General features: G+C 41.7%; 1 protein-coding gene across 4 annotated transcripts in view; it reads right to left on the bottom strand.

Moving 5' to 3' along the window:
• The window catches only part of LANCL3 (LanC like family member 3), a 103583-nt gene that overhangs the window by 20099 nt on the left and 61935 nt on the right, over window positions 1–21549 (bottom strand). For all 4 annotated transcript variants that reach the window (XM_082378221.1, XM_082378219.1, XM_082378222.1 and 1 more), the window contains exons 2-3: window positions 1789–1912; window positions 664–861 (exon numbers count right to left, since the gene is read on the bottom strand). In XM_082378221.1, the coding sequence (XP_082234347.1) occupies window positions 664–861; window positions 1789–1912 (322 nt within the window). The remainder of the gene's footprint in view (window positions 1–663; window positions 862–1788; window positions 1913–21549) is intronic.

Raw genomic sequence — 21549 nt, 5'->3', positions numbered from 1 at the left:
ATGTGCGTACAAATCACCTAGGGATCTTGTCGAAGTGCAGATTCGGATTCAGTGGGGCTGGGGTGGGGCCTGAGATTCTGGATATCTAACAAACTCCCGTGCCACTAATCCAGGGACCGCGTTTTGAACTGCCAGGTTCCAGATCCGCACTGTCCCATGAAGTTACTAAGCGCTTGCAACGTGGCTAGTCTGTATCAGGATGGGATGTAAGTATAACAGAGACACGGGATTGCAAAGACTGGATATTTAAAAAATATGAAGTCACTCGATTTTTAAATTGGTTGCATGTTGAAATAATATTTGGCGTGTATTGGGGTAGATCTATTATTAAAATTCATTTCACCTGTTTCTTTCTATGTTTTTAATAGGGCTACTAGAAAGTTAATTTCATATGTGGCTCGTATTATATTTTGTTGGGCAGCACTAGTTTAATTTGTATACAAATACTGTAGATAAAGATCATATAGTTTTTAAACACAGGATCATTTCTGGACATCCTTTACTGATGGAGACTTTCTTGGCTTTGAAAAGTTTCATCTTGACCTTTTCATCTCCCATGGTAATGGCATAAGATGAGAAATACCCTCACTTCTCAGAAAAGGCACCCATCTTTGGCTAAGCCCAGTGAAAGGCAATGCTATCAGATAATAACAGGAGTGAGACCTGGGGCGCCGTGGCACCAGTGCACCAGCTCGTTCTCCCTCTCGATGGCCTCGCCGAGCTCAGGTGGCCAGTTGCAGTTCTGTTCCTGCTCCATAAGGAAGTCCACGCTCTGCCACACCAGCTCCTGATCTGAGGGCTTAAGGTGCTCATGGTACGAAAGAAGCATCTGGAGGATGGACGACAGGCCATGAGCTGCTCCTATATAGACAAGCAAAGCATCATTAATTCACACAATTGGGAGGAGGACCAGTTTGAAGTCTGGGCGTTAAGTATTACAGATTGATGAAGGGGTTGGGGAAAGCCAGGCATTCTAGGCAAAAGGAACAGGCACAAAGGTTACAAAGGTATGAGAACACTTTGCCTGCTGGAGAATATGCTGGACAGAACCAGGGAAGGGAGAGATAAAGCTTGAGTTTGGAGAGGGAGGCAGGCAATCTACAAAGGGGCTTGCAAGTCATGCTTGCAAGGAGTGATGGGGAGGCACTGAAGGATTCAAAGGGGTAGTAACTAACTTTCACTTTACAAGCCTCGTATCTCAAAAGTAGTCATTGTGATTCAGTAGTCTGTTATTAATCCACTAATGTTAAAAACTCGAAACTGTCAGTGGCTGAATCCTGCTTCCCTGTGCAGAGGTACTACTGGCAGTGAGCATATAAGCTGTTAAACTTTCAGCAAAATTAGGCCAGTGAATTCACAATTGAGAATAAAGGATTTTAGTCTTTAGTGAAAGTCATTGTTAAAATAGCTCCATTTCTTTTTTTTCCTTTTTCTTCTTTTTTGTTTTAACATCTTTATTGGAGTATAACTGCTTTACAATGTCATGTTAGTTTCTGCTGCATAACAAAGTGAATCAGATATATGTATACATATATCCCCATATCCCCTCCCTCTTGTGTCTCCCTCCCACCCAAATAGCTCCATTTCTGACAGGTAGACTCTGAAAACAAATATGAAATTGTGCTTTGTAGTATCCAGCGATATTTGTTTTTAAATGGCCTTTTAAAGGGTTCCCACTGAAAGCAATAGTGATGACCTATGTCAAAAACAAAATCTTCCAGTCTTTAGCCAATGCTGCTGTTAGAGACTGCCTTCCTCCTCCAGGCCTTTGCCAACACCCTTACTCACCCAAGTATTCGGTTCCATAGTAAGAATACATCAGTGGGAATGGTTTCCTCTTTTTCATGGCATATTGCTTCCCGGAGTCCAGGATCGCCTGGCAAATTGATTTGATCTGTGCTGGGGTCAGCACCTGAGTAAGGAAAAGAAGCAGAGGTCAAGTCAGGATCTTCATTATTCCTCAGACACTGGATTTTCTTGCTTAAAAAGTCCATCAGCATATCCCCCCGTCCTTTTCCTATTTGTAAATAAGCTCAGCCCACCATACCTTTTTTTTAAAACCACTGATTCTCTCTTCATTGTCAAGTTTATCTCCCCTCTTCAGAAAATTTGCAGTTCTGATGGGAAACACACACCTTTACTGCTATAGGTTTTACTAAATGGCAGAGACCACCTAACAGCTGTTATATCATTAATCTTTGTCACAGGAACAAGAAGTTGCTCAGGAAAGAATTAAGACTGGTCCTAAGCGACCATGCTTAGCAAAGCTGTTACTTCTGATGTATGGCGCGGGTCTGGCTCAGACAATGGGCCTTCAGTTTGTGTCATTTCGACTGTGCTTATAAAGCCACAATTCTATGACAAGCTGCTGCATGACAGACCCTCTGGAGCCTTTTGCAGTCCATGAAGGAAACCAAAGTCCAATAAGGACCAAGGCAAAAGAACTTTTACTATCAAAATGATGCTGAATAGAGAACAGCTAAAAGGCCGTCTCCCATATTTTATTCAATCTAGGTACCGTAAGTTTTAGGGCTATACAGGTTAAAATGTTCTCAAGCCTACAAAGCATCATTGCATTTATCAGGGTTCTGCTCACGTTTGCAATGCTCTCTGTCTGCCACTCTGCCTCGGGGCACACTGGATGCTCCCTTTGGCACAGCACTTGTCGCCTGTTGCGTTCTGTCTCTTTCTACTGGATGATCAGATGCAAAGACTGTGGTGTCTCATCATTTTGGTATCCTTGGTTCTTGACTCTGAGCCCAAGGGGGACTTTGGTAACTGATGAGCGAGTAAGTGCCAGGTGGACTGCCATGAAAAGCAGAGCCCCCCCCCCCTCTTTTCTTTATTCACCCCTCCCTCCCTCTTCCCCTTCCTTCCACAGTTATTTCTTAAGCCCTTACTATAAGCAGGAAAGCCTGTTCTAGACGCTGGAGACACAACAGTGAACAAGATGACAAGACCTTTACTCTCATGAAGCCAACCTTCCGAAAAGGCAGACCTACACAGGAAGAGTACTAGCCAGAGTAACCAAAAACAGAAAAAATCACCTAAAGTTCAGCCTTGGCCTGACTGGATGAATCTGGGATCAAGGAACAATCTATTGGATTTTGGCCTTTCTCCGAAGACTCACACATCAAATTTTCCTACCTGATATCTGCCATTAGACTCATCCATTCCTTTTGAAATAACTAATGATTTCTTAAGTCATAACTTGCTCCTCTGATTTACACAACATTAGAAGGGCAAAATATAATCCAGGTTGTGGCCCCTTCAAATCTAGCATTTAATTTGGAAAAATAATCACATGAAGAGGAAGTTGTTCATTAATTAATTCTGCCAGTTAACATTACTGAGCTACTATTCCAGTGAGGCCCTCTAGTAGGTATTGTGGGGGAAACTCTAGAAAGCCTAGGACACATTTTTTTTCCTACAAGGAACTTACTATCCAGCACTGGAGATAGACATAGACAAAAGTCTACAGTAGAGTGATTAAAGTTCATGAGCCCACCTCACACCAGTCAGAATGGCCATCATCAAAAAGTCTACGAATAATAAATGCTGGAGAGGGTGTGGAGAAAAGGGAACCCTCTTGCACTGTTGGTGGGAATGTAAATTGATACAGCCACTATGGAGAACAGTATGGAGGTTCCTTAAAAAACTAAAAATAGTACTACCATACGATCTAGCAATCCCACTACTGGGCATATACCCTGAGAAAACCATAATTCCAAAAGGGTCATGTACCACAATGTTCATTGCAGCTCTATTTACAATAGCCAGGACATGGAAGCAACCTAAGTGTCCACTGACAGATGAATGAATAAAGAAGATGTGGCACATATACACAATGGAATATTAGTCACCCATAAAAAAGAATGAAATAATGCCATTTGCAGCAAGATGGATGGACCTAGAGATTATCACACTAAGTGAAGTAAGTCAGACAGAGAAAGACAAATATCATATGATATGACTTATATGTGGAATCTAAAAAAATGATATAAATGAGCTTATTTACAAAAGAGAAATAGACTCACTGACATAGAAAAAAACTTGTGGTTACCAAAGGGGAAAGGGGGGGAGGGATTAAATTGGGAATTTGGGATTAACAGATATATATTATTATATATAAAATAGATAAACAACAAAGACCTACTGTATAGCACAGGGAACTATATTCAATATCTTGTAATAACCTATAAGGGAAAAGAATCTGAAAAGGAATATATATATATATATATATATATATATATATATATGTAACTGAACCACTTTGCTGTACACTTGAAATACTGTAAATCCACTGTAATTCAATTAAAAAAATTTTTTTAATTAAAAAAATAGTTCATGAACCCAGGCAGGGGTGGAAAGAAACAGTAATGCAGAATATTTAACACATCAGCTTCACTAAGACTTCATCTCCTCATTTTCCATCTGGTTGCTCAGAAACAATTACGTCATGGGTTCCAACTTAAGTTTCCCTTTTATTAGGTACCTATCTTTGCCTCTTGGGTTTACTCCTCCTTTCTGCCTAGAAATCCTAAAGACCCTATCTTCCCATGCCTTCCCACCATCATTTCAGGGCTCAGCCTCGGGTCTTTCCTTAGCTGGACGGCACATTTCTCCTAAATGATTTCCTCCTCTGCATCCATTCGAATTGTTACCAAAGTTTCATTTGCCACTGACAACATCTTACTCTCTCTGTACCTTTATCAGCACCAACTGATCTCACATTTAGTCTTACTCTATGTAATATCTTGCATCATCGGCCTCATATCAACCCCTCCATCCTGGCTTACTCTCAGAAACCTGCCAAGAGCCTCAAAGGGCATGCACTTAAGAGGAGTCTATCCTGGTCCCATCCCATAATTTCCTGGGAATATATCTGGCTCTTCACCTGAACTGAGGTCCTGTATGCCACTATTGGTCTTGAATCCATGTGACAGAGGCAGTTTTTGTGATAGGAAAAGGCAACTGGATTTTCAGGGTACATACTCATTTGAATGACTAAAATTCTCCCTATTTGACTGCTGTGCTGATAATTGAAAACTGGATTATTCTTTCCTCAGCTGAACATTTATTCATGTCTGCTTTCTCTCCCCGCCCCACCTGCTTGTTTTTAACCCAGAAAAGGAAAATCAACTTTGGTTCTATGTGGTGCCCTCTTTCTTTTCATCCCTGATCCACAGCTCAGAATAGAGAATGAGTTTATAAAATATTTCAAAACTTCCCCGGTCATGCATCATGTCTGGGTGGTTTCCTCTTATCTCGCAGAAACACTGTGAAAAACAAAGAGAAACAGCGCTTGTCGGGCCGGATAAAGACCAGTTATGCGTGCAGTTCTTTATCGCTGGGAACAGACAAGACCTACCCTTGGTTTTATTGATCAGCAAATAAAAAGGGGAAAAACAGTGTACATGAAAAGTGTGCAGAGGAGAGCACTGAAGAAGAGGGTACTGGTCCCCGCCCAACACACAGTACGTTAGGAAGAAAGGAGATGAGATGCGGGGCAGGGGCTGCTTCGTGTTCTCTCATTTGTCTGCCCTCTCAGACATCCCTCCAGGCTGCACTCCCAGCACAGAGGAACACACGAGCGCACACACTTCCAAGAAGACGGCCTCCGTCTGTGCTGCTGAAACACTCTGAGGCCTTGGGAATGAGGAAATGGCATTTCCACTGGGGAAAAAAGTGACTGGGGATGGCAGAGAGCAGCTCCCTGCGCGTTAGGCCTTTATCAGAACAAACCCAAATTCCCTCTCCTGTATCTGTAGCACATAAGGCTATGCATGTGTTGATGTCTTGGATGGATTTGGTTCATTTTTTTAAAAGTTTTTAAAATTATAGTTGATTGACAATGTTGTGTTAATTTCAGCTGTACAGCAAAGTGACTCAGTTATACACATATATACATTCTTTTTTTATATTCTTTTCCATTATGGTTTATCCCAGGATACTGAATACAGTTCCCTGTGCTGTACAGTAGGACCTTGCTGTTTATCCATCCTATATGTAATAGTTTGCATCTGCTAACCCCAAACTCCCAGTCCTTCCTCCCCACCCCACGTTCCTCCTCCTTGGCAACCACAAGTCTGTTCTCTGTTTGTGAGTCTGTTTCGGTTCATTTGTGGTATATTTTATTTATTTATTTATTTATTTTTAAAAAAATATTTTTTTAACATCTTTATTGGAGTATAATTGCTTGACAATGTTGCGTTAGTTTCTGCTGTATAACAAAGTGAATCAGCTATACATGTACATATATCCCCATATCTCCTCCCTCTTGCGTCTCCCTCCCACCCTCCCTTTCCCACCCGTCTAGGTGGTCACAAAGCACCGAGCTGATCTCCCTGTGCTATGCGGCTGCTTCCCACTAGCTATCGGTTTTACATTTGGCAGTGTATATATGTCCATGCCACTCTCTCCCTTCGTCCCGGCTTACCCTTGCCCCTCCCCGTGTCCTCAAGTCCATTCTCTACATCTGCATCTTTATTCCTGTCCTGCCCCTAGGTTCATCAGAACCATTTCTTTTTTTTAGATTCCATATATATGTGTTAGCGTATGGTATTTGTTTTTCTCTTTCTGACTTATTTCACTCTGTATGACAGACTCTAGGTCCATTCACCTCACTAGATTCCACATATAAGTGATATCATATGGTATTTGGATTTGGTTCTTTAAATAAAAATTTGTTTTTACACTGAATTGAAATAAATTAAGATATCTCAAAAATACAAAGCAAGTCTCTGGTGGTTTGGTGTAAATATTTTCATTAGTTTAATCGATTCCCTTCGCTGATCCTTGAACGGAGGTGTTTGCTGTGAAATAGTCCCATTGGGCTGGGCTCTGAGTATGAAGAGCCGAGGGAGCAATAAAGCCCATTCTATGTTTCCTGGCCCCGCCTAAAGGTTGTGTTCTGATGGAACCAACTCCCTGCTGAGGAGAGATGACCTTTGTTAAGGAAATGAATGAAATGGGCCAAGCCACAGAAAGCCTGCCTCACCACAGACCCCTTTCCAGGGTTAAGTGTCCCGCCCACAGGCCCTCTGAAGTGGCAGTCTTTGCTAGCTTGATATCAACCACTGCCAGCATTAGCAAGCAACAGTCCAAAATGCCCAAAGTATGTGACTGCCCACTCAGATGGAATGCAGAAGGTCACTCCAATATCACGCCAAACACATATGTAACAGAGCAAGAATCTGACATTAACTTAGGTGATTTCCTCCAGCAATTTATTTCATCCACTCCTTTGCCCCGCCATTCTGGTGGTAGCACAAGCTTCTGCCTGAGAGAGAAAAAAGCCATTTGATGACCAATGAACATCAAAATGACTTTTTTTTATGTTAACTTTCTAAAAAAATTTTATTGGAGTATAGTTGATTTACAATGTTGTGTTACTTTCAGGTGTACAGCAAAGTGATTCAGTTATACATATATTCATTCTTTTTTTGAGACCCGTGGAGATAATAGCTCTGAGGAAAAAAGGCTGTTGAGTTGTTAGAAACTGGGTATTTTAGTACTTAAAGTTGATAATACAAAAAACAGACTTGAAGGATATGTAGAGTCAGGATGGAGCTAAAGCTGTTCAAGGTGGAAAGAGGCGAAACCAGGAAACTGAAAGTCAGTGTGGAGTTCCTGCTCTCCTAGCTCCACTCCCTTGTGCTAAGCATTAGGAGAGATCCTATAATCCCCCGAAAAGGTTTGGGGATCTATAGGTAGTTAGGATGTGTGTCCCTCACTCCCACCTGGAATTGGGGAGATGGCAGCCTCAAAGATGTGGCTCTTGTCTCAGGGTCTGGGGCCAGTAACAGAGATACCGCTGCACGGCATGTCCACAAGAGAGCCAGAGACAATCCTGAGTTTCCTGTGGGTACCATGGTGGAGCAGAAAAACATCCCATACCCTAAAGTAAATTTTTCTAAAAAAATTCACTACCCAAATTTAAAAGTTAGGGAAACTTTTTGGGTACAAAGTCAACATAAACATATGGTTAGAGTTTTACTTTTGAGGCCTGTTTGGGGCTTTGATTCAGTTGGAAGCCACTAGGTTACAGGTAAGAGCCAGGCCTTCAGGAAATCTCTGGAGTGGGTGGAGATGTACTTCAGGTGTCTGAAGTACAAAAACTCAGGGGAGCTGCTTTGATGCAGAAGAAGCTTAAAGAGATAAAGTAGGGCTAAGGGAAGGCTTTCAAATAGGAAACAGATCTTGATGAATCAGACAATTCATATTATGTGCCAGGCACTTTGAGAGAAGATATCATCTTAACAGCTGAATCATTTAAATAATGAAATATTTCGCATTTGTTTAAATTCTCAAAGTTATGATCTATAGGGGTAAGGTGGAGGGAGTGAATATTAAGGGCTTCACAGAGGGAGAGGGACATGAGCTTAAGCTTTGAAGGACAATTAGGAAGTGGATAAATGAAAGTGGCGGGGGGTGGGAGGGAGAGAGGGTATTTTAAGCTGTGGGATGATGGGGAAAACCCTGTGTATTAGGGCAATGCTTCTCACACTGCAATGTGCACACAAATCACCTGGTGCTCTTGTTAAAAATGCAGATTCTGATTCAGTAGGTCAGGGCCAGGAGAATACAGTTCTAACAAGCTCCCAGGCGAGGCTGCTGCTGGTCCCAGGACCACACCTGAAGTAGCAAGCGATGGGATTATAGGCGCACAGAGGCTGGTTGCAGCAGAGGATTTCTCTTGGGAAGGGTGAGAACTTGGAAGGAACTGTAGGAAGTTCCCAAAGACATTCAAGGAAGCAAGAGGCGGCACCAGGCAAGAACACTGCATACCATAATTTCAATGATCAGATTACCCAGAAAAGAGAAGCAGCGACAATGGGAAATTCTCTTCCAATATGCCATGTGTAGGAAAAGTGTGGCTAAATCTGCAAAACCCATTGGGGAGCTCTCTTAGCCAATGAGGCCAGGTTTATTTTCTTAATTAGTCTCCAAATGGGGCGCATGTGCTGGTGGAGAATGAGCAAGTCCCTTCCATCTGGTTTTCCTGATGCTCCCCGACCATCATTATGCTGGGCGATGAGGAATCGGAAGGGGGTTGCTCTACTTAATGATTATCTTCCAATCTTTTAGAGGGATTCAACAGAGAATTTCACTTATAAACACTTGGTCCCAGATACCATTTCAAAGTTGTTTCTTTTCCCTTCTCATGTCAAGAAACCCAAGCCAAGAAAACACTGGAAACTAGAAAAGAAAAACAGGTTTTACCCCATTCTTGCTGACTGACTGCTGGCTTGAAAGATTTATTACAAGTACCTGGTAACCCAGTCTGCACCAAGTGTCACTAGATGATTTCCTGTTCTATTTCTTGCAAGACAGGAAAGGTCTCAGAGCCTGAGTTTCCTTATCTACAAAAGGTGGATCACAATGACTTGCCCCACCTACCTCCTCAGGTGATGGTGAGACTATTATTAAAAAAGCAGTTCCCATTTGGAATTAGCAGATGCAAACCAGTATGTATAGGACGGATAAACAACAAGGCCCTGCTATACAGCACAGGGAACTGTATTCAGTATCCTGTGATAAACCATAATGGAAAAGAATATGACAAAGAATGTATATATATGTATAACTGAATCACTTTGCTATACAGCAGAAATTCACACAACATTGTAAAACAACTATACTTAAAAAGAAATACTTTACTTTCTTGTTAACTTTTATATTGGCTTTCTATTGCTGCTTAAACTTGGTGGCCAGAAACAACATGAATTTAGTCTCTGACCACACCCCAAATCGATGACATCAGCCTCTCAGGGTGTGGGACATAGGCATCAGTATTTATGAAAACTCTCCAGGTGATTCCAGAGTGCGGTCAAGTTTGAGAATCACTGAGAAACTTCGCTTCATCACTTTCTAGCAGTGTGGATTCAGGCAAGTTACTTATACTTTCTAAGCCTCAGTTGACTCATTTGTAAAAAGTATCGCTAATAAGACCTCCCTATCTCACTGGATTGTTATGAGGATTCCATATAAGACACTTAGCACAATTCCTGCCATGAAGCACGTGCGCAATGCAGTAAACTGGGGTTAAGGCAGACGTTGCAAGTCCAGCAGTGACTCAACCCCACCATTCAGCAGCACGGGCCTTGGAGGTCTGCGCTCAGACTCCCCCTCATAAAATAGCCCTGCTGTTGCTGCTCACCTCCCGCACCCCATCTTCCATCCAAGGACCAGCTTGTGTCAGCTTGCATTCCTAAGTCACCGTAACTTGTAAGTCATAGACTAGTAACGTATGGCTCTTCATGTCTGTGTATTTACTTTTCTTTCCTCATCACCACACTTTGGGCGTTTCACTGTCCCACTATCTCCAAACCACATTGCTTTGCTCTTTCAAAACTACTTCTCAAGTTTACCTGGTTTCTAGACAAGCCTCTGTCACTAACTTTGTTACTTTAGACCAATCACGTAACCTCTCTGGTCCTCAGTTTCCTCACCTGAAAAAACAAGGAGTTAAGCTGAGGTGGTCTTTAATGTGTCTTTCAGCAATAGTATCTTGTCATTTTGTGATTCAACACTTTACGGCAACCATTTACAAATCTATAAATACTTATTTGGGCATTAATTCTGGGACGTGGACGGGATGGGATGTTTCAGTGGTTTCATTTTGTACAGGCTAGGCAAAAAGCCCTTTGCAATGAGATTATAGCGCATGTTTAACTTGACCTCTATTCTAGGCATTTTATTTTATGAAGATGCATATTCTCCCATGTGATCCAGCAATCCCACCCCTGGGCATATATCCAGACAAAACTATAATTCAAAAAGATACATGCACTCCTATGTTCATAGCAGCACTATTCACAATAGCCAAGATATGGAAACAACCTAAATGTCCATGTACAGATGAATGGATAAAGCAGATGTGGCACATATATACAATGGAATATTACTCAGCCATAAAGAGAAACAAAATTGAGTTATTTGTAGTGAGGTGGATGGACCTAGAGATTATCATACTAAGTGAAGTAAGTCACACAGAGAAAGACAAATATCATATGATATCACTTATATGTGGAATCTAAAAAAATTATACAAATGAACTTATTTACAAAACAGAAGGAGACTCACTGACATAGAAAACAAACATGGTTACCAAAGGGAAAAGGGGGGGAGGGATAAATTGGGAATTTGGGATTAACAGATATATATTACTATATATAAAATAGACAAACAACAAGGACATACTGTATAGCACAGGGAACTATATCCAATATGCTGTGATAAACCATAATGGAAAAGAATATAAAAAAGAATGTATACATATGTATAACTGAATCACTGTGCTGTACAGCAGAAATTAACACATTGTAAATGAACTATACTTCAATTAAAAAAGTCATAACTTCTTACTAAAAAAAAAGATGCATACTCTCTTATGTGCTTTCTTCCTAGTAGAAAGCTTAGGGAACTAGAAGTTGTTTTAGCCTCTTGGCATTGGTTACTTGACTATCTGGAGTCTTTGTCTCCCGATGCCTCCAAAGTGAATGACTACGTTATTAAGGCCTGATGCGTAATTGACCATTTCACGTCAGACCCTCCTCTAAGCCACGGTTATGTCATTGCACTAGTCTCAAACCATGGTTCAACAGACATTTTTCAAGTGCTTGCTGTGTGCATGACACTGGGCTAGAGATTACAGGAATATAGAGGTGAGTAGTTGTGTATAGTCAGGTATCGAGTAAATGCCTTTCTTACTTGGAAAGGTCAATTCTGATTACATACTTATGGCTTATACTATTAGTTAGCCAGTCAACATCCATTCTCCCCTTATTCCTTGTTAACTGGGTCTCAATTTTATTAGGCTGACAACTGTGTTTAACTCCAGGTGATAGATAGTGAATATCAGCTTCAGCCAGTCATGTCAATCCTATTGTCCCTTGCCAGATATTCAGTTCTCAGACTTCCTTGAAGCTCGAGTTGGCTATGTGACCTCACTTTGATCAATGGAGAAATCTGCTGAGGTGGGAGCTTCTTGGAAAGCTTTTGATTTCATGATAAATGGAAATAAACTGGACAGACTTGGCTGTTACCTGCCTTTCCTCTTTTTGGTGCCTTGAATGTTTATGTGAGGTCTGGAGCTGTAGCAGCCATTTTATATCCTGAGGTAATAAGCTTGTGGATGAAACACCAACATTCACAGAATGATAGAGGAAAAAGATCTTGGGGGTTGTGGACATCGTTGGGCATCTGTACCACAACTAGGAGCACCTATCTCCAGACCCTTGTTATGAGAGAAAAAGTACTTCCTTTTTTAAAGTCACTGTTCATTGGATTACTTACAAACTCGCATCAACTGGGCAGCTGTAAAGTGCCAACCTAACAGCACTGCTAGCGTTCATTTCCCTGTAAAGCAATTTTTGCCCACATATTTCTCTGTTTCCATGGAAACCTCTAGCTCCGGAGCTCTTTAAAGTGAGGCTGACTGCCTGAGTGGACAAATTCAAATGCAGTTTTCAGTGCTGGCTGTACTGAAAAAGGTTGTGATTGATTTTTCTTAAGTGCTATCCTAGAGCCCAGAGACAAAGCCTGGCAAACACACTGTCACCTTGCTGCCATCGCCCTGGGTGACCTTCCTACTCCTTCCACTTATCTTGCTCCAGGTCAGGGACAAGGGACACTCTCCAATCTGCCCCCAGGATAGTAGATCCTCCAATCCTCAAAGTCGATTTGGGGAGACAGAGAGGAGACTTGCGGGAGCCTCAGCAACAAGTGCTGTGAAGCAATCTTCTTCTTTACCAGGAACCACTGTCACCCCAACTTAAGTGACAGTATTATGTACTACCTGCCCTGTCACTTGAGAGAGCTAGTCACGAAAATGGTCCTAGAAGAACAATATCTGAGCCATTTGTGACATTTTAAGGCTCAATAACTCTTTCACCTAGATATTTTTGACAAAATAAGCTAGGAGGGTTTCTTTGCCATGGGCCTGTGGGATTGATGGGTGCCCTGAAGGTCACAAGTGGGGGAGAGAAGGCAGATTCTTTAAAACGGCTTACATCTTTTTGTCTTTTTTCCCCCAATACCTTAAAATACATTTTAATAAATGTGTTCCTGGGGGGTGGGATGAAATGGGAGATTGGGATTGACATATATACACTACTATGTATAAAATAGATAACTAATGAGAACCTACTGTATAGCACAGGGAACTCTACTCAATGCTCTGTGATGACCTAAATGGGAAGGAAATCCAAAAAAGAGGGCATATATGTATGGCCGATTCACTTTGCTGCACAGCAGAAACTGACACAGCAGTGTAACGCCAACTATACTCCAATTTAAAAAAAAAAAAAGTGTTCCTTGGGGCTAAAGGAAGCTAAGGCCCTGAATAGTACCTTCTCTGCATGCAAAATAAAACCTAAGCCTATTGCGGGGGTGGGGAGGACTGGGTGACTGTGGCTGGGAAATTTGGAATTTCTGGCTTTGTCATTATATGGCCCTGAACGAGTGATGTAACCTCTCTGCCTTCACAGTCTTCATTGGTAAAATGAGGTAGGTGACCAAGTAACTTCCTGAGACCTTTCTGGTTCATGATGGTTTATAAGTATGTATCTAACTTTCCTTCCTCCTCTTGTATTCATTGAGGCATTGGAGGGAATCCTCTGTGTGATCCTGTCCAAAGTAGTTTCGTTATGGTGACACCGTGCTTTCAGGTACTTCGAAGGGAAAATGATTCTGGTTTTTTGTTTTCTGGTTTCTTTTCGGAAACAGTTGTAGCCAGGGGTCTTTAGGAGAGCTAGCTTATAAGATTCCGAAAGAATCGCTTTCTATATAAACAACATATCCAAAAAGGAGATTTGAGGTGACCTGGGCATGCAGGTATGCTGAAGGGAGTGGCCACCCCACAACCTCCCCGCACCCCACCCCATTAGGGACCAGGCAGCCAGGATGAACAAAAGCGTCTCTGTGACTGCTTTCAATTTTCATTTTAGGCCGAGGGGAAGGAGGAGAAGAGAGGGTCTCAGGAGGAGCTGGCTCTGTGGCTGAAGAGGAGAGAAGAGTGAAGTAAATTGACACCTTTGCTCTGTTAAGGACACGAAACTCCCCAAAGCCGCTTCCTTAGATTTCAGTATCCACAAGTTCCACGTGGTTGCTGTGGAATGAACACAGCTAGGGAGGCTTCGTCCTGGTCCTTACAAAGGCTGGGGTGAACCACCGGGTTATATAACCAGTACTAAGCAAAGCAGGATTTACAGCCTTGTAAGTTAGTGACTAAGGTCTTTGTCTTATATAAGGTTTATCCTGTAAATGTTAATCGAGCCCTACTATGGCTCACTCAGAGAATATCTGTCAACAAAAGAGAGAAAAACCTCTGCCACTGTGGAGATGACATTCCAGTCTGAATAAATTCATATTATGCTCCATATTTTATTGCCCCCAATATGCCTTATGCGGCCACTTTCCATAATTTGTTATTATTTTAATGGGGCTGTCTTCATAAAGAAATCAATGTTAAGTAAATTGTGTGCCACACCTCAGGTTGCCTGGGGAAAATTTAACAGGAGATGAAATCCATTCACAGGCTCCGATGTTCAACTGAGGGTAATCACCGAAAGTGTAAGGATGTACATAGGAGAGAAATGGCCAGCTGGCCAGTTGCTATAGCAGATGATTACATGGAAAGGTTTAAAAACAGAGCTCCCAGTCTATATGAAGATTTTATAGGAGGTAGGACTGAACACTCACCTTTTTTTAAAAAAAAGCTCCACTCAGGATGCTGGGACACAGACATTGCTTTACATTGCAAATCCAGCATGATTTAGTATTGCAAATAGCACAGGTGGTTGGAACAAGGAACTCAGCTTAATCTTATGTGGTTCATGTAAGCTGTGCTGTTGCTATTCCTGGTCATGGACTAGACTCTTAATTATAAGCTTGATGCCAGGAACCATCTCTATAAATATGCTTCATGAGTTGTAACACAAAATACTACTGACCATTTACCAATTTTTCAAAAGCACGCATCTCCATGATACTGAGAGAGGAGCCCCATGTTTAATAGGTAAAGGGGGAGATACATTAAATATATAATTAGTTATGAAGAGGCACTTACAAAATAAGGTCTCCCAACTACACGATGATGGAACAACTCCAGACAAAACTGATCCACGTGATAAATGCATGTGAGATAAATAGATTTACTGTGAAAGATGTATAATTTGGACTTCTACTACAGTACATCAGCGTCCAAAGGAAAGAAGTACCTAGGTCCACTAGTATAAGAATGTCCACAGCAGCTTAATTCATAAGCTTTATTCATAAGACCTGGAAACATCCTAAATGTCCATCGACAGGAGAATGAATAAATTTGGAATATTCACACAATGGAATACTACTCAACAATAAAGAGAACAAATTACTGATACATACAACAGGGATTGGATCTCATGAACATGCCGAACTAAAGGAGTACTTGCTATATGATTCCATTTATGTGAACTTCAGGAATACGCAAACTCAAACTATGGTGACAGAGGTCAGAAGAGTGGTGACCTCCAGTATCTTTTTTAAAAAATTAATTAACTTATTTATTATTTATTTTTGGCTGTGTTGGGTCTTTGTTGCTGTGCGCGGGCTTTCTTTAGTTGCGGCAAGCGGTGGCTTCTCTTGTTGTGGAGCACAGGCTCTAGGCGAACAGGCTCAGTAGTTGTGGCTCGCGGGCTCTAGAGCGCAGGCTCAGTAGTTGTGGCACATGGGCTTCATTGCTCTGCGGCATGTGGGATCTTCCCAGACCAGGGATCAAACCCGTGTCCCCTGCATTGGCAGGCGGATTCTTAACCGCTGCGCCACCAGGGAAGTCCCTCCTCCAGTATCTTTTGTGTGTGTGTGTGAGGCAAGTGGTACTAACTGGGATAAAGGGACTTTCTGGAATGATGGAAATGTTCTTTTTCTTAATCTGGGTAATAAATATATGAGTCACAGTGAAATCATTGAACTATGCAGTTAAGATTCATACATTTTGCTATATGTAAACTATACTTCAATTTTAAAAAGCAAAATAAATCAAGGTATTGAACAGCTTATCTATCAAATGATAGAACAAATGGTTTAGCTGTTCATTAACACATTTTGTCTGAATGTCAAGGTCCTTTGGTCGGAAGACACGAACTTTGCTAGGTATCCTGAAGAAGGGCCTTCCTAAATCTTGTGTGAAATTAAAAAAAAAAAAAAAGGTGGGCTCCCTTCCGGGCAGATGAATTGCATAAAGTGGCACATTACCTCTGGGCTGATGCAGCCCCAGGCCAAGGCTTAGTGACCAAAACACTGAGGCTGGATTTCACTTCCCTTGCCCTTTTGGCCAGGTGCCCTTGTGCAGGGCACAACCCTGCCAATCACACAGGGCTGCCCAGTTCTCTGGAAGGAAGCTAGGGATCTGAGGGCAGCCAGGCCTGAGAAGGGAGTCACACTGGAAGCCAGAAAGCTGCCAGATCCCAGGCAGTGTTCTCTCTTTTGGTGACACTGGTCTCTGCCTCTCTCTTTCACCTTCTACAGACCCATTTTCTCTCCTTCTCTATGGCTGAAGGTGACCTCCATCACACCATGATACACACCACCTTCCAAGTCTTATAGTGTCCCTCAGGTTTAGTCACACTTCAGGATCAACTAGAACCACTGAAACCTAATTTCAAATCCCTGAGAGAGAATCTGATTGGCTCAGCCTCGGTCAGGTGCATTCACCCCAACTGCATCAATATGGGTGCAAAAATCCACCCAGAGAGGGAGGGGTATGGTGTTTCACAAAGAACTGGGATTATTTTGAGCTAGGCAGACTTCCCTAAAAGGGTCTACTACACTCTTAAACTACTAGAAAATCCGACTTCCAGTGGCTTAATCAAATAAAAGGTTATTTTCGCACATTAAAGAAAGTCTAGAAGTGGCTGACTGCTGATAATGTTTACTGGTTTGTGATGTCACAGCCAGGATGTCACAATTCTCTCTTCCTTCCCTCATAATGGCTCATAGGCACAAAATGGCTGCTGTAACTCCAGGCGTCATGTTTATATTCAAGGCAGGAAGAAATGGGGAAGCCAGCACCAGTCATGCCCATTTTCTCAGGAAAGCAAAAGGTTTCCCCGAACTCCCGAGCAGACTTATATTGACATGTTATTAGCTAGTACTGTTTGACATAGCCACCCTGACAGAGAAGTTGGAAAACCAAATAATTATCCGAGAACATTGCTATGCCAAACAAGATTAGGCTTTTGTTAGTAAAGACAACGTGGAAAATGAATATCTGGCAGGCAGCAGTGTCTGGCACCAGAAAGAACTATAGGAATCCACATTCTCTGAAAAATTTATGTTAGCCATTCATGATCATGTCTGAACGCAGGTGATGGAAAGCACACTTAATTCCTTTTTTAAAAAAATTCACTGCTTCTCACCACACGCTGAGCCACTCGATTTTGCACTCCACCACCTAGGATCCTTCGGCTAGGATTGGCATTCTCTCTCAAAAGCTGTCAAGGCAGGTAATTGGTCAAGGCAGGTTTATCAGCTCCCAGTCTAACGGTCCAAGCGCTACACAAATGCCTTTTTGACACCAAAAGACAATACAGGATTACAGGAAGCATGATTAAAGGAGCTCTGCTTTCTCTAATTGTACTGCTATTTCAGAAGTGATCTCAAAGATAATTATTTCGATATATGCAAATAGATCCTATTCCGTTTAAAATCTGTTCCTTAGTGTGAAACAGGTGTAGGAGTTGAGGTGAGAGTGAGTAGCCAACCGCAGGCAGGCTCACCTTTCAAAGGAATGGGTGGGACTAGATGACTTCTACGAGTCCCTACATGCCTGATATTACGCTTTCTAAACGGTCGGCAATCACAGTCTCTCCAAACCACTAGGGACATTTCCAAGAATCAAGTGTAGATTAGCGTTACCTTTCCACCGACAGACAATGTATTCTATGAGGTGAGAAAAGGGGCATGGGAAAGGACAGAATGTACCTACCCACATGGCGAGTGGAGAAATTCAAATCTTCTAGCTGATTTCCACATACAAATAGAATTGTGTTCAAAGACAACGACATTGCTTTTTATGTTTAAATATTGTACTTATCATATATACATTTAATGACAAAATTGGGGGAGAACCATGTTAATCATGGGGGGGAATCTTGTTTAGATATTTGTTCATAAAACCTACATTCATGTTATTGCATACTTATATATGTTAATCTTGTTCTTACTTCAACTCATATCCTAACTTCAAAGTTTAAGGAAAAGAATAAACTTTGGGGATCCATTTATAAACCAATATGAAGAGGAATTCTAAACCTCTACAGTTGGAAACTGAAGTAATTATCTGTGATTCCCAGGGCAAATCACTTTTGCTGTCTGGATCTCAGTTTTTTCATCCATGAAATGGAGACCTTAAAAGCCCTTTCTTGCTCTAAATTTCCAGGTTTCTATCATTTCGTTAAAGAAATTTACCAAGGTCAGAGTTTGCTCTGGTGGCTTCACTTCAAGTTCCCAAGGTCCCCATGCTGCCCTGAGTCTGACATCTCTTCATTTAATTCTGTGAAGTTCCCCAGGATTCTGTTAATAAAACCCCCTTTTAATTTTATTTTTGTAAATGTTCAGTATAGAATTCCAAAGGATTATAAGAATGATGCAAAATTTCCCATATACCATTTACCCATAGTCATCTTTTGTTAACATTTTGTCACATTGGCTTTATCATTGCTTATTTTCGAAGGGGGAATTTTAGAGTAAGTTGCAGACAGGATGCCCCTTTACCCCCCAATACTTCAGTGTATATTTCTTACAAACAAGGACATCCTCTTACCTAACTACAGTGTAATTATCAAAAACCAGGAAATTCAACATTGATACAAATATTTATTGTGTAATCTATAGTCCATATTTAAAATTTTCCAATAATCCCACTAATGCCCCTGAAAGATATATATATATATACACACACATACATATACATATATGTGTGTGTGTGTGTGTGTGTGTGTGTGTTTTCTGTTACAGAACCCAATCCAGAATCACACATTGCATTTAGTTGTCATGCCCTTTAGACTTCATTAATCTAGAACAGACCCTCAGCCTTTCTTTGTCTTTCTTGACTTTGACATCTTGGAAGAGTACGGGCAATTTATTTTATAGGACGCCCCTCCATCTGGATGTGTACAGTGTTCCTCATGATTAGATTCAAGTTATGTATTTGGGGCAGAAAGCTCCAAGAAGTGATGTCATGATATTTGATCCATACTGGTGCCCACCTCCACCCTTTTAGAATTAAGCTACTTCAACTTGAATTTCCATCGTCTGAGACTTTTTAAGTTACGACTAATTTAAGGCTTGAGTTGCTGAACACACACAAGCTCTTTTAATACTGTCTCAACAGTAAGGTGTGTCACCACTTAGGCCTGGCTACATCCCAGCTGGACAGGACCAGAACTTAGGCATCTGGGCCAAAGAAGACCAGCTGTTAAAGAGACTCCGGGAGTCATGTGAGTCAGCTAAGTTGGTGGAGAGCAGACAGGTACAGGTCCAGGAAGTCGGAGTCCACGAGGTCAAAGTCGGCAAGCGCCAGTCAACAAGGAACGTAAACACTGATTGCAGGGCAGGGATTATGGGCTCATTGCCTGGCATTATAAAGCTGATGGGTGGAGCTGGCCCTGGGCCCATGGGTGTTAGTCACAGACCTCAGATGAGGGCAGGAGTAAGGTGTTCCTGCCCATGGCAGCTTCTGAGGTGCCCGCACTCTCTCACGTACCTCAGGCTGGGCATTACCGTGTGAGTCCCCTTACTCCAGACCAACGCTTCTCGCATTTGAACATGCATCTGGATTCCCTGCGGATCTTGTGAATGTGCAGAGTCAGATTCAGTAGGTCTGGAGGGAGGCCTGAATTTTGTGCATTTCTAACAAGTTCACAGGTGATGCCGGTGGTGCTGGTTCAGACCATACTTGGAGTTCCAGAACTGTCGGAGAAGACTGTTGCTGGCTGTGGCAGAAATGGAGGTGCCAACACGACCACACGTACCTTGGAGTCATCATTATTGTGAGATTCCCCTCTACTCTAAACACCATCACACAGAAGCTTCTTTGAGTCTACTGATTCAGAATTCACTGAATACCCTACTGAGTCATTTAAATCCAAAACGTGACTCCCAAAAGATAGAGAGGTGAAAAAGAAGAAGACGACATATTTGGCACCCTGCCAAGCCAGAAATAAAGTGGAACTCCATAAACGTTAAGCAGTGAACAGTGGCTTTATAAAAAATAACTTCACATGAAATCTCCTTTTGATGGCCCTGGAAACATGTGTGTCCTGAGAAAGGGTGGCTCCCGCCCCTGGCAGGGGCCAGTGCTGGCTTTGCAGCAATCCTCACTTTTTCTACACAAAATTATAGTCTACCTCCATAACATAACAAACCTGGTGACTCAGGTTAATTTCCTTTTAGCAAGCACCTCTAAATAGGCCTGTCACAGCCTTCCCATAATACTCCCAGATGTTCTAAAACTCAGAAGGTTAGAATTGAAGTAGCAAGGGCATTACTCACAGGACACAAGAACCTGCTTATTATTAACAAATCAATAAGTGGTGCTGGGAAAACTGGACAGGTACATGTAAAAGTATGAAATTAGAACACTCCCTAACACCATACACAAAAATAAACTCAAAATGGATTAAAGACCTAAATGTAAGGCCAGACACCATCAAACTGTTAGAGGAAAACATAGGCAGAACACTCTATGACATAAATCACAGCAAGATCCTTTTTGACCCACCTCCTAGAGAAATGGAAATAAAAACAAAAATAAACAAATGGGACCTAATGAAACTTAAAAGCTTTTGCACAGCAAAGGAAACCATAAACAAGACGAAAAGACAACCCTCAGAATGGGAGAAAATATTTGGAAACGAATCAATGGACAAAGGATTAATCTCCAAAATATATAAACAGCTCATGCAGCTCAATATTAAAGAGACAAACAACCCAATCAAAAAATGGGCAGAAGACCTAGATAGACATCTCTCCAAAAAAGACATACAGATGGCCAAGAGGCACATGAAAAGCTGCTCAACATCACTAATTATTAGAGAAATGCAAATCAAAACTACAATGAGATATCATCTCACACCGGTCAGAATGGCCATCATCAAAAAGTCTACAAACAATAAATGCTGGAGAGGGTGTGGAGAAAAGGGAGCCCTCTTACACTGTTGGTGGGAATGTAAATTGATACAGCCACTATGGAGAACAGTATGGAGGTTCCTTAAAAAATTAAAAATAGAACTACCATATGTCCCGGCAATGCCACTACTGGGCATATACCCTGAGAAAACCATAATTCAAAAAGAGTCATGTACCAAAATGTTCATTGCAGCTCTATTTACAATAGCCAGGACATGGAAGCAACCTAAGTGTCCATCATCGGATGAATGGATAAAGAAGATGTGGCACATATATATACAATGGAATATTACTCAGCCATAAAAAGAAACGAAATGGAGTTATTTGTAGTGAGGTGGATGGAGTTAGACTCTGTCATACAGAGTGAAGTAAGTC

This window comes from Balaenoptera borealis (genome assembly GCF_965194805.1).
Source record: "Balaenoptera borealis genome assembly, chromosome: X".
Classification (NCBI taxonomy): domain Eukaryota; kingdom Metazoa; phylum Chordata; class Mammalia; order Artiodactyla; family Balaenopteridae; genus Balaenoptera; species Balaenoptera borealis.
The sequence above is the reverse complement of the archived record's forward strand: the minus strand, read 5'-3'. Positions and strand labels throughout refer to the sequence as shown.